The sequence below is a fragment of the Scyliorhinus torazame genome, chromosome 13 (assembly GCF_047496885.1).
Source record: "Scyliorhinus torazame isolate Kashiwa2021f chromosome 13, sScyTor2.1, whole genome shotgun sequence".
NCBI classification, from domain to species: Eukaryota; Metazoa; Chordata; class Chondrichthyes; order Carcharhiniformes; family Scyliorhinidae; genus Scyliorhinus; species Scyliorhinus torazame.
In genome coordinates this window covers 224,588,042-224,601,771 of record NC_092719.1, presented here as the reverse complement: position 1 = coordinate 224,601,771, position 13,730 = coordinate 224,588,042, and the positions used below count along the sequence as shown (strand labels likewise).

General features: G+C 51.2%; 1 protein-coding gene across 1 annotated transcript in view; it reads left to right on the top strand.

Annotated features, from left to right (window-relative positions):
* Positions 1-13,730, top strand: part of aldh1l1 (aldehyde dehydrogenase 1 family, member L1) — a 133,776-nt gene that overhangs the window by 69,624 nt on the left and 50,422 nt on the right. The window contains exons 7-9 of the mRNA XM_072473105.1: positions 4,233-4,367; positions 4,615-4,740; positions 13,045-13,136. Of these exons, the coding sequence (XP_072329206.1) occupies positions 4,233-4,367; positions 4,615-4,740; positions 13,045-13,136 (353 nt within the window). The remainder of the gene's footprint in view (positions 1-4,232; positions 4,368-4,614; positions 4,741-13,044; positions 13,137-13,730) is intronic.

The following is a 13,730-nucleotide window of genomic DNA, read 5'->3' as shown; positions in this document are numbered from 1 at the left end:
CTTTTCTAACACAGTATGTAGATTGTCCGACCAGAGGAGGGGCAATATTGGATTTAGTACTTGGTAATGAACCAGGGCAAGTGATAGATTTGTTAGTGGGGGAGCATTTTGGAGATAGTGACCACAATTCTGTGACTTTCACTTTAGTAATGGAGAGGGATAAGTGCGTGCAACAGGGCAAGGTTTACAATTGGGGGAAGGGTAAATACGATGTTATCAGACAAGAATTGAAGTGCATAAGTTGGGAACATAGGCTGTCAGGGAAGGACACAAGTGAAATGTGGAACTTGTTCAAGGAACAGGTACTACGTGTCCTTGATATGTATGTCCCTGTTCGGCAGGGAAGAGATGATCGAGTGAGGGAACCATGGTTGACAAGAGAGGTTGAATGTCTTGTTAAGAGGAAAAATGAGACTTATGTAAGGCTGAGGAAACAAGGTTCAGACAGGGCATTGGAGGGATACAAGATAGCCAGGAGGGAACTGAAGAAAGGGATTAGGAGAGCTAAGAGAGGGCGTGAACAATCTTTGGCGGGTAGGATCAAGGAAAACCCCAAGGCCTTTTACACATATGTGAGAAATATGAGAATGACTAGAGCGAGGGTAGGTCCGATCAAGGACAGTAGCGGGAGATTGTGTATTGAGTCTGAAGAGATAGGAGAGGTCTTGAACGAGTACTTTTCTTCTGTATTTACAAATGAGAGGGGCGATATTGTTGGAGAGGACAGTGTGAAACAGATTGGTAAGCTCGAGGAAATACTTGTTAGGAAGGAAGATGTGTTGGGCATTTTGAAAAACTTGAGGATAGACAAGTCCCCCGGGCCTGACGGGATATATCCAAGGATTCTATGGGAAGCAAGATATGAAATTGCAGAGCCGTTGGCAATGATCCTTTCGTCCTCACTGTCAACAGGGGTGGTACCAGGGGATTGGAGAGTGGCGAATGTCGTGCCCCTGTTCAAAAAAGGGACTAGGGATAACCCTGGGAATTACAGGCCAGTTAGTCTTACTTCGGTGGTCGGCAAAGTAATGGAAAGGGTACTGAAGGTTAGGATTTCTGAGCATCTGGAAAGACACTGCTTGATTAGGGATAGTCAGCACGGATTTGTGAGGGGTAGGTCTTGCCTTACAAGTCTTATTGAATTCTTTGAGGAGGTGACCAAGCATGTGGATGAAGGTAAAGCAGTGGATGTAGTGTACATGGATTTTAGTAAGGCATTTGATAAGGTTCCCCATGGTAGGCTTCTGCAGAAAGTAAGGAGGCATGGGATAGTGGGAAATTTGGCCAGTTGGATAACGAACTGGCTAACCGATAGAAGTCAGAGAGTGGTGGTGGATGGCAAATATTCAGCCTGGATCCCAGTTACCAGTGGCGTACCGCAGGGATCAGTTCTGGGTCCTCTGCTGTTTGTGATTTTCATTAATGACTTGGATGAGGGATTGAAGGGTGGGTCAGTAAATTTGCAGACGATACGAAGGTTGGTGGAGTTGTGGATCGTTCGGAGGGCTGTTGTCGGCTGCAAAGAGACATAGATAGGATGCAGAGCTGGGCTGAGAAGTGGCAGATGGAGTTTAACCCTGAAAAGTGTGAGGTTGTCCATTTTGGAAGGACAAATATGAATGCGGAATAAAGGGTTAACGGTAGAGTTCTTGGCAATGTGGAGGAGCAGAGAGATCTTGGGGTCTATGTTCATACATCTTTGAAAGTTGCCACTCAAGTGGACATAGCTGTGAGGAAGGCCTATGGTGTGCTCGCGTTCATTAACAGAGGGATTGAATTTAAGAGCCGTGAGGTGATGATGCAGCTGTACAAAACTTTGGTAAGGCCACATTTGTAGTACTGTGTACAGTTCTGGTCACCTCATTTTAGGAATGGATGTGGAAGCTTTGGAAAAGGTGCAAAGAAGATTTACCAGGATGTTACCTGGAATGGAGAGTAGGTCTTACGAGGAAAAGTTGAGGGTGCTAGGCCTTTTCTCATTAGAACGGAGAAGGATGAGGGGCGACTTGATAGAGGTTTATAAGATGATCAGGGGAATAGATAGAGTAGACAGTCAGAGACTTTTTCCCCGGGTGGAACAAACCATTACAAGGGGACATAAATTTAAGGTGAAAGGTGGAAGATATAGGAGGGATATCAGAGGTAGGTTCTTTACCCAGAGAGCAGTGGGGGCATGGAATGCACTGCCTGTGGAAGTAGTTGAGTCGGAAACATTAGGGACCTTCAAGCAGCTATTGGATAGGTACATGGATTACGGTAAAATGATGTAATGTAGATTTATTTGTTCTTAAGGGCAGAACGGTAGCATTGTGGATAGCACAATTGCTTCACAGCTCCATGGTCCCAGGTTCGATTCCGGCTTGGGTCATTGTCTGTGCGGAGTCTGCACGTTCTCCCAGTGTGCGCGTGGGTTTCCTCCGGGTGCTCCGGTTTCCTCCCACAGTCCAAAGATGTGCAGGTTAGGTGGATTGGCCACGATAAATTGCGCTTAGTGTCCAAAATTGCCCTTGGTGTTGGGTGGAGGTGTTGAGTTTGGGTAGGGTGCTCTTTCCAAGAGCTGGTGCAGACTCAGGGGGCCGAATGGCCTCCTTCTGCACTGTAAATTCAATGAGAATCTATGATTAATCTAGGACAAAGGTTCGGCACAACACCGTGGGCCGAAGGGCCTGTTCTGTGCTGTATTTTCTATGTTCTATGAACCCTACCCCACTGTGTCTCCCCAGAGGCTCTGCCCCTGGCATTGTCCCGTGGCACAGGTTGGCACTGCCCGGGCATTTGACAGCGGGGGGCTCAGTAATGACATTAAAATGTATGTAAATCTATTGAAATAGGTTCTCACCCTCCGTGGGCATGAATGCCGTTACGTCACTGGCTGAGGCTGTGGAAAATCGGGGAATGCGATCTCACCGGTCAGCACCGCACTTTCCGATTCTCGTGGGATTTTCTGCTCCGCTTCCATTCTTGCTGATGGCTAATGTGGGCTGAAAATTATCCCCATAGAGTCAGAGTTCACAGCACAGAAAGAGGCCCGTCGTGTCTGGGCCGGCCATCAGCACCTATCTATTCTAATCCCATTTTCCAGCACTCAGTCCGTAGCCTTGTCTGCTGGGGTGTTTTAAGTGCTGATCGAAATGTTTCCGCCTCTATCACCCTTTCAGGCAACGAGTTTCACCATCTGGGTGAAAAAGCTTCCCTTAAATCCCCACTAAAATCCCCACTATTATTATTATAAACCTCCTGCCCCTTACCTTAAATATATGCCCCCTGGTTACTGACCCCTCAAAGGTACCTTCCTATCTCCCCGAACTGTGTGTTATGGGCCAGGGTTTAGAGAACCCCAAAGTGTATCATGGAGTGCACCTGACCCACAACTTTTATTAGATTGTGGTACGGGGAGCACACGGCCCACTCTACAGGTGTGGGACAGCAGAAATGGAAAAGTATTTTTTAAAGCAAAACAATGTTTGTTCTATGAACTCAAGTTAACCTTTTTAAAACATACAGTGAACATCTTAGCAACCATCAATTCAAATACACCCCCCAAAGAATACAACACTAAGTAATCCTTAATAACTTCCCAAACAACATCCAGAAGACAAAAGAAAAACCTTTTAACAGAAGCACATTAGGTTTACATTCACTCCTGGAACATTTATTACTCTGAATTCAGTAAATGATCAAGAGATAGTCTTTTCATGGCAGAGAGATCAACAGTACACCTGCTCGTCTGGCTTCAGCTCCAACACTGAAAACAAAACTAAAACACACCCTGCAGCAAACAGCCTAATACGAAAGTAAAAAGCTGACAGACAGCCCAGCTCCACCCACACTCTGACATCACTGATAAACACCCATTTCTTAAAGGTACTCTCACATGACATGTGTCCATTATATTCTTTGTCGTAGCCGCAAACAGAGAGAATCGGAGGTGTCGTACTTCGAGCTTGTCTCACATAAAGCAAGGGGTTTAGTTACAAAGTGCTGTTCAAACAGGGACAGTGGTGAACTCCACAAAAGCCCGTGAAATGCTCGGTAACACGTGACACCAGTGTCACTGTGATATGTAACAGCTTTAAACAATATTCAGGAAGAAGGGGCAGAAGGGGGTATTTGGGGTCACATCACAGATCAGCCATGTCCTCACTGAATGAGCTCTAAGGGATGAATTGTTTCTGATTTTCCTGTGGGCGTGTTACAAATTACGGAATAATTGTTTCCCTCTTCGATTTCAGAAGCTGACACTTTTCGGCTCGTCGTTGATCGATAACGCCCCTCCCCAGGGCCAGGCCCTGGACATTCCTGGAGCTCACGCACCTGCCATTGTTGGCAAAAACGGCCTGGTACTTTTTGGGAATGATGGTAAAATGGTAATCAATCTTTTAATCAAAATTTGAATCCTACATCATCGGAAACCATGCTGCAATATTATCTGAGTGGAGCAGGACGAGCATTAACTGTGGCCCAGTGGGGGTGAGATCTAACTGTCAGGGTAATAGGGGGTGAGGGGTAACGGGCAGTTGGGATCCTGGTTTGCGTGCTCCTGTCCACATTACATTTTAGCCCCAATACCCTCTCGGGGTGACAGTTCTTCAAAAACATGTGATTTCCTTTCAGCTTTTGGTGAAGAATCTCCAGTTTGAAGACGGCAAAATGATCCAAGCATCCAAGTACTTTGCCACTTCTCAAAGTTCATCACTGGAGCTGACTGAAGAGGAGAAAAAGGTCAAAGAGGAAGTTCGAGTAAGTGATTCAGGAGAAAAGCGTTTACCCAGAGAGTAGGACTCGCTCCCACAGGGAGTGGGGAGAATGTGGGACTCGCTCCCACAGGGAGTGGGGAGAATGTAGAACTCGCTCCCACCGGGAGTGGGGAGAATGTGGGACTCGCTCCGACAGTGAGTGGGGAGAATGTGGGCCTCACTCCCACAGGGAGTGGGGAGAATGTGGGACTCGCTCCCATGGGCGAGTGGGGAGAATGTGGGACTCGCTCCCACAGGGAGTAGGGAGAATGTGGGACTCGCTCCCACAGGGAGTGGGGAGACTGTGGGACTCGCTCCCATAGCGAGTGGGGAGAATGTGGGACTCGCTCCCACGGGGGAGTGGGGAGAATGTGGGACTCACTCCCGCAGGGAGTGGGGAGAATGTGGGACTCGCTCACACGGGGAGTGGGGAGAATGTGGGACTCGCTCCCACAGGGAGTGGGGAGAATGTGGGACTCGCTCGCACGGGGAGTGGGGAGAATGTGGGACTCGCTCCCACAGGGAGTGGGGAGAATGTAGAACTCGTTCCCACTGGGGGTTGGTGAAGTGAATATTATCGATGCATTTAAGGGGAAACTGGAGAGGGAGGGAGGAACGGAAGGAGTTGGGGGTTGCATGAAATAAAGACGAGTGGTAAGAGGCTTGTGTCGAGCATGAGGAACAGGAGCAGGAGTGAGCCAGACTGCTCCTCCAACATTCCATGATGTCAACTCCATATGGGGCGGGATTCTCCGTCCCCCCGCGGGTCGGAGAATCGCCGGGGGCTGGCGAAAATCCCGCCCCCGCCGGTTGCCGAATTCTCTGGCACCGGATATTCGGTGGGGGTTGGAATCGCGGGCAAAATTCTCCGTAATCGGCGCGATGTCCGCCGACCGGCGCCAAAAACGGCGCAAATCAGTCCGGCATCGCGCCGCCCCAAAGGTGCGGAATCCTCCGCCCCTTGAGCGGCCAAGCCCTAACCTTGAGGGGATAGGCCCGCGGCGGACTGATTTCCGCCCCGCCAGCTGGCAGCAAAGGCCTTCGGTGCCCCGCCAGCTGGCGCAAAACTGACTTTGCCATGCGGCGCATGCGCGGGAACGTCAGCGGCCACTCACGGCATCCCCGCGCATGCGCAGTGGAGGGGGTCTCTTCCGCCTCCGCCATGGTGGAGACCGTGGCGAAGGCGGAAGGAAAAGAATGCCCCCACGGCACAGGCCCGCCCGCGGATCGGTGGGCCCCGATCGCGGGCCAGGCCACCGTGCAGATCGCCCTGCGCCCCCCCAGGACCCCGGAGCCCGCCCGCGCCGCCTTGTCCCGCCGGTAAGAGAGGTGGTTTAATCCACGCTGGCGGGACAGGCATTCCAGCAGCGGGACTTCGGCCCATCCGGGCCGGAGAATTCGGCAACCGGTGGGGGCGGGATTCACGCCAGCCCCCGGCGATTCTCCGACCCGGCGGGGGGTCGGAGATTTCCGCCCCGCGCCGTTTGACGGGCCCCCCCCCCGGCGATTCTCCGGTCCGCGATGGGCCGAAGTCCCGCCGCTGTCACCCCATGCCAGCCGGCATGGATTGAACCACCTTTGGGACAACGGGACAAGGCGGCGTGGGCGGGCTCCGGGGTCCTGGGGGGGGGGGGCGCGTGGGGCGATCTGGCCCCGGGGGGTGCCCCCACGGTGGCCTGGCCCGCGATCGGGGCCCACCGATCCGCGGGCGGGCCTGTGCCGTGGGGGCACTCTTATCCTTCCGCCTTCGCCACGGTCTCCACTATGGCGGAGGCGGAAGATACCCCCTCCCCTGCGCATGCGCGGGGATGCCGTGAGTGGCCACTAACGCTCCCGCGCATGCGCCGCCCGGCAAAGTCAGTTTCGTGCCAGCTGGCGGGGCGGAAATCAGTCTGGCGCGGGCCTAGCCCCTCAAGGTGAGGGCTCGGCCGCTCAAGATGCGGAGACTTCCGCACCTTTGGGGCGGCGCAATGCCAGACTGATTCGCGCCGTTTTTGGCGCCGGTCAGCGGACATCACGTCGATATCGGAGAATCCCGCCCCAGGTTCCCGTCCGATCCCCATTTCCCTTGATTCTCTCGAGTTCAAACCGCAATGTGGTGGCTCGAGACAGCACACTGGGGACTCCCAGAAACAGGATAGCGGTTTATTAACAGTCAGCAAAGGCACTGAGCAATGCTGGAGAGGTGTTAACTCTCCAGCCCCAGGGTCCACACTGCCCGGGTCTCTGCTCCCAGGGCCCCACACCTTCTCTTTATCGGTCAGGGTACACATGCTCCCGTGTGATTGGTCCCACACCGGTCACGTGGACCGCAAAGCTCACTCCTAAAGGGGCCACACCATCACATCCCCCCCTCCCTTATTACATTTCACAAAATAAGCTATATACACATGTTACATGTTAGATACAAGGTCAAGGAGAATGAGTGAATAGAGTTCACCCCAGAATCAGTCTGTCCGGGGACCTTCGAGTCCTCACGGACTTCCTCAGTTCCCCAACCGGCTCCACCATCTACAAGGTCGTCTTGTTGTCTCCAGGAGGTGACAATTCAGACCCTCTTCTGTAGGGCCGCTCGCCTTGCCAGCTATCCCTGGACTCCCGGTGGGGCTGACCCTGAAATTCCCGGCTCCCTCCGCTCTCTGGAACAGCCATGGAAGTGCTCACGGCACAGGTTGGACCCAGCAGTTCCGGAATGGGGTCACCGTCCCCGGTTTCTCAGGCAGTCGACTTGCTTCCGCCCATTTCCAGCCATTGCCGTTCACCGCACACGATACGGGTCTAGATTGGCACACGACCCAGCCAGCTCACCAGAGTGGGCCCGAGGTGAAATTCTGAATTAGACCCCATGTGTCGCCCTTTTGTGAAGTATGTTGATTTTTCTGGGAGACCTGTCCTGCCTTCACCCTCCCGGACAAATTTGGAAATGACAAGTCCAAACGGGTTGCGAGGCGATGGCCATAAGTAACCCCGTGACCCCGTGGTGGCGTTGGGGATCGAGTTGTCGGACAATAGGAGGTTGGCCAGCCAATGGCACAGCAGCCAGTCTGATTGCTTCCTCATGGCATTTTCTGAAGTCTGTGCGCCCTTTCCACTGACCTGTTGGACGCTGGGGCTGGGGCTGTCCTGGATATACGGGGTTCCCTTTGTCTGGACAAAGCATTGGATCATCCCCAGTAAAAGGGGTACCATTGTCGGACAGAATGGCCTCTGGAAGGCACTACATGGTGAATATTCAGTGAAAGGCATCCACAGTAGCAGCCGAGGTGGCAGCGCCCATCTCTTGTATGGATAACCATTTGGAGCAGACCCGATGGGCCGAATGTCCTAATTCTGCTACTATGTCTTGTGGAATGAGCATCTACCAGGACGAGGAACATCCTTCCCAAGAAAGGGCCACATGATTGACGTGCACGCTCGTCCATGGGCGGTCCAGCCACTCCCACGGGCGCAGATTAGCCGAAGGAGGTGATTATTGCGGAGTCTGGCAGGGGATGCATTGATGTTCCACGTTTCCGATAGCTTTGTCTATTCCCAGTAACTAGATATAACTGCAAGCCGGCATCTTGCTTTTTGTCTGGACGGATACACACTGTGTAATTCTTCCAGGAGGGGTTCCCTCGCGGGAGGTGGAATGAGGACTCGAGAGCCTCAACGTATTTCTCCATCCTCGCAGGTTAGCTCGTCCCTGTGGGTTACGTAGGGCCTTGACTTTACAGACTTCCCGTGCTACTCGGCTGTTTGTATCATCCATTTCATTGTGGATAATATCGGATCTCGCTGGGTCCGATTTCCTTTGTGTCCAGGCGACACCAGCACAGTGACAAGGAAATTCAGTGGAAGTACATTTCTTGGGATACCGGCGGTAAAGCCAAGCTCTTCGGCAAAGGGAGTCGTCCCAAGGCATCCGTATTGGAGATTTGGGTGCCTGGCCAATGCTGGGAGGTATACCTGTACGTTTCTATCAGCGAGGCCTAACGTTGCGCCTGGCGGAAGCAATTGGGGGTATCAGCTTGTCCTCCCTTCGAAGACCCAAAAACTTCAGCTCAGCTACATTCCTGAGTGCTGTGGCCTCTCGTATGGCTTTGACCTTTCCTTCGAGTGGGTGTAAACCTGTGGCAACCACTCAGAACCCCAAGTACGTGACTTCTGTGGCCTGGAAGCTGCATTTCTCATGTTTAAGGCGGAGGCCCTCATCTCAGAATCTCTTCAATGCTGCTTCCAAACTTGACACGTGCTCCTCGTGTGTGGTTCCAGTGAATAAAACTTCGCCGAGATAGACCATCACTTTAGGGATACCCTGAAGGAGGTTTTCCACGATCCGCTGGAAAATAGCGCAGGCCGAGGAAATGCCAAAAGGTAGCCTCGTTTACTGGAATAGGCCTCTATGTATACTGATCGTGGCAAACCTCTGGGACGCATTGTCTAATTCCAACTGCAGGCATGTGTAGCCGAGGTCCAGGGCGGAGGAGGTGAGGCCATCACAGCTTGGCACAGAGGTCCTCGATTCTGGCAATTGGGTACTTATCTGGGCAGCCTTATTGATCAGTCTGGCTTCAGCACAGGGACGATGGGAGCCGGTTTAGCTCAGGGGGCTAGACAGCTGGCTTGAAATGCAGAACAAGGCCAGCAGCGCGGGTTCAATTCCTGTACCAGCCTCCCTGAACAGGCGCCGGAATGTGGCGACTAGGGGTTTTTCACAGTAACTTCATTGAAGCCGACTTGTGACACTAAAAGATTATTATTATTATTATGGGGGTTGCCCACTCGGAACATTGTACTGGCTTCAATCTTCCCAGTTCCTGTCAGAGCTTTAACTCAGCTTCAACCTTTTGATGCAGGGAGTAAGGTTTGCCCTAAAACACTTTGGTGTTGTTTCTGGATTGGCATAAATTCGACCTTCATGCCCTTGATCTAGTCTAACTAGGGCATGCACGGTAGCATTGTGGATAGCACAATTGCTTCACAGCTCCAGGGTCCCATGTTCGATTCCGGCTTGGGTCACTGTCTGTGCGGAGTCTGCACGTCCTCCCCGTGTGTGTGTGGGTTTCATCCGGGTGCTCCGGTTTCCTCCCACAGTCCAAAGATGTGCAGGTTAGGTGGATTGGCCATGATAAATTGCCCTTAGTGTCCAAAATTGCCCTTAGTGTTGGGTGGGGTTACTGGGTTATGGGGATAGTGTGGAGGTGTTGACCTTGGGTAGGGTGCTCTTTCCAAGAGCCGGTGCAGACTCGATGGGCCGAATAGCCTCCTTCTGCACTGTAAATTCTATGAACTCATTGTGGAACAAGTCCTCATATCTTCACAGGAGTCTTGAAAAACACTGTTTGAAATTTTAAAGGTTTCAGCCAATTTAGTTTAATTTGCTGTAACCAGTCCCTTCCCATCATGCTCAGTCTGTGCCCCTCTTCGACATGAAGAAATCGCAGAGCCGCTTGATGTGCTGGCTCCAGTCTTTCACCCCCCCCCCCCCCCCCCCCCCCCCCCCCCCGCGACCTGGTCGAATGGCTCTACCCTTCTGATCTTTGGTATTTTCATTCACCTTTTTTTGGTGCGACGGTTGATGCTTCCCGATTCTCGATTGTCTTTGGAGGCTTGTTGGATGACGAATTGCGGGAGACCAACCATTAAAAGCGTTTTCCTCGTCGCCAATTTGCTGGCTCACAATAACACACTGGAGATTTCCAGTAAGAAGAAGGGGGATTTATTAACAGTCGGCAAAGGCAACTGTATACAGACACGGAGCATTGATGGCTGGGTCTCGACGCTCTGGTTCTGGGGTTCACACTATCCCCCCCCCACTGGCGGACCCTGCGCTTTCTCTCCATTGGTTGAGATTTGCACGCTCCTGCCCCAAACCAGTCGGGTGGACCGTAAGACTTGCACCTGAGAGGGGCTACGTTACCACCGCCAGCGTAGGTCATCCTGGACGTACTGTGCATTTGAATGTGAGTGGCTCGGAGGATATTCAGAGGCTTCAAGGTGAGTTGACAAGTTGAGTGGCAAATGAATTATAACGTGGAATAATGTGAAGTCATCCACATTGGATAGAAAAACAGAATGTCAGAGTATCTAACTCCATGTTGCCCCTGTCCTGGGAGTGTTTGATGGGGACAGTGTAGAGGGAGCTTTACTCTGTATCTAACCCCATGCTGTACCTGTCCTGGGAGTGTTTGATGGGGACAGTGTAGAGGGAGCTTTACTCTGTATCTAACCCCGTGCTGTTCCTGTCCTGGGAGTGTTTGATGGGGACAGTGTAGAGGAAGCTTTACTCTGTATCTAACCCTGTGCTGTACCTGTCCTGGGAGTGTTTGATGGGGACAGTGTAGAGGGAGCTTTACTCTGTATCTAACTCCATGTTGCCCCTGTCCTGGGAGTGTTTGATGGGGACAGTGTAGAGGGAGCTTTACTCTGTATCTAACTCCGTGCTGTACCTGCCCTGGGAGTGTTTGATGGGGACAGTGTAGAGGAAGCTTTACTCTGTATCTAACCCCGTGCTATACCTGTCCTGGGAGTGTTTGATGGAGGCAGTGTAGAGGGAGCTTTACTCTGTATCTAACCCCGTGCTGTTCCTGTCCTGGGAGTGTTTGATGGGGACAGTGTAGAGGAAGCTTTACTCTGTATCTAACCCTGTGCTGTACCTGTCCTGGGAGTGTTTGATGGGGAGAGTGTAGAGGGAGCTTTACTCTGTATCTAACCCCGTGCTGTACCTGTTCTGGGAGTGTTTGATGGGGACAGTGTAGAGGGAGCTTTACTCTGTATCTAACCCCATGCTGTACCTGTCCTGGGAGTGTTTGATGGGGACAGTGTAGAGGGAGCTTTACTCTGTATCTAACCCCGTGCTGTTCCTGTCCTGGGAGTGTTTGATGGGGACACTGTAGAGGAAGCTTTACTCTGTATCTAACTCCATGTTGCCCCTGTCCTGGGAGTGTTTGATGGGGACAGTGTAGAGGGAGCTTTACTCTGTATCTAATCCCGTGCTGCACCTGTCCTGGGAGTGTTTGATGGGGACAGTGTAGAGGGAGCTTTATTCTGTATCTAATCCCGTGCTGTACCTGTCCTGGAAGTGTTTGATGGGGACAGTGTAGCGGGAGCTTTACTCTGTATCTAACCCCGTGCTGTACCTGTCCTGGGAGTGTTTGATGGGGACAGTGTAGAGGGAGGTTTACTCTGTATCTAACCCATGCTGTACCTGTCCTGCGAGTGTTTGATGGGGACAGTGTAGAGGGAGCTTTACTCTGTATCTAACCCCATGCTGTACCTGTCCTGGGAGTGTTTGATGGGGACAATGTAGAGGGAGCTTTATTCTGTATCTAATCCCGTGCTGTACCTGTCCTGGAAGTGTTTGATGGGGACAGTGTAGAGGGAGCTTTACTCTGTATCTAACCCCGTGCTGTACCTGTCCTGGGAGTGTTTGATGGGGACAGTGTAGAGGGAGGTTTACTCTGTATCTAACCCATGCTGTACCTGTCCTGGGAGTGCTTGATGGGGACAGTGTAGAGGGAGGTTTACTCTGTATCTAACCCCATGCTGTACCTGTCCTGGGAGTGTTTGATGGGGACAGTGTAGAGGGAGCTTTATTCTGTATCTAACCCCGTGCTGTACCTGTCCTGGGAGTGTTTGATGGGGACAATGTAGAGGGAGCTTTATTCTGTATCTAATCCCGTGCTGCATCTGTCCTGGGAGTGTTTGATGGGGACAGTGTAGAGGGAGCTTTACTCTGTATCTAACCCCGTGCTGTACCTGTCCTGGGAGTGTTTGATGGGGACAGTGTAGAGGAAGCTTTACTCTGTATCTAACCCCGTGCTGTACCTGTCCTGGGAGTGTTTGATGGGGACAGTGTAGAGGGAGGTTTACTCTGTATCTAACCCCATGCTGTACCTGTCCTGGGAGTGTTTGATGGGGAGAGTGTCGAGGGAGCTTTACTCTGTATCTAACCCCGTGCTGTACCTGTTCTGGGAGTGTTTGATGGGGACTGTGTAGAGGGAGCTTTACTCTGTATCTAACCCTGTGCTGTACCTGTCCTGGAGTGTTTGATGGGGACAGTGTAGATGGAACTTTACTCTATCTAAGCCTGTGCTGTACCTGTCCTGGGAGTGTTTTATATTAATAATGATTATCTTTCATTCCCTGCACTGAAATCCACACCGTGATTGTTACAAAATGTAGCACGTTAATTTTTTTTTAATGCTTCAAATACTATTGTTTTTTTATGATAATGTGCCTCACCGATGAAGCCACCACTTCTGTTAATTCTGTTTCTGTGCCTCCTCCTGATTTTTATTCTTTCTCCATGTTTTATTTGGATCAGGTTATCTGGAAGGGAATCCTGACTAATCTAACGGAAATTGTCGATTCAACAGACTTTTTCAAGTCGGGAGCTGCATCAATGGATGTGGTCAGGTAATAACCCACCCTAAACCCCCCCCCCCCCCCCCCCACCCACACCCCAGGTAAATAACCCACCCCCTGAAGTAAAAAACTCACCACTGTTCTTAGAATTCCCCCTGTCCCAAAAAAGGGTCAATGAGATATTCTAAATGGTGAACAGAGATTCTCATTCCCTGACTCCTATGCAGACTTAGGTGGGTGCTATTCGGGTCAATCTATATTTTCAAGTTATCCCCGGAATAACCCATATCTTCATAGAAGATTTTATCTACTTACCACTTAGTAGCATCGATCCCGGGTCCCGCATTGCTAAAAAAGGTCAGGTTAAAACTTTAAGTTATTTTATTATTATTTTTTCTTTTAAAAGATAAAATCACTGTCTTTACAGAAAAGTAAAAAGATCTTGCTTCTGGATTCTCCTGGTCAGTTGTTAGACCTTCAGGTCTGCCTTGACAATCTCTCTTCTTTATCTTTCGGTTTTCTCCTGATAGAGTCGCTGTTCTGCTCGGTTTTCGTGTTCTATCCGTCCCATGACCGAGGGCAGCCATGAGAGCTGACTCTGCTGGCTGTCAGGATTTCAGGGCTGAAATTGCCCTTTTAGCAGTA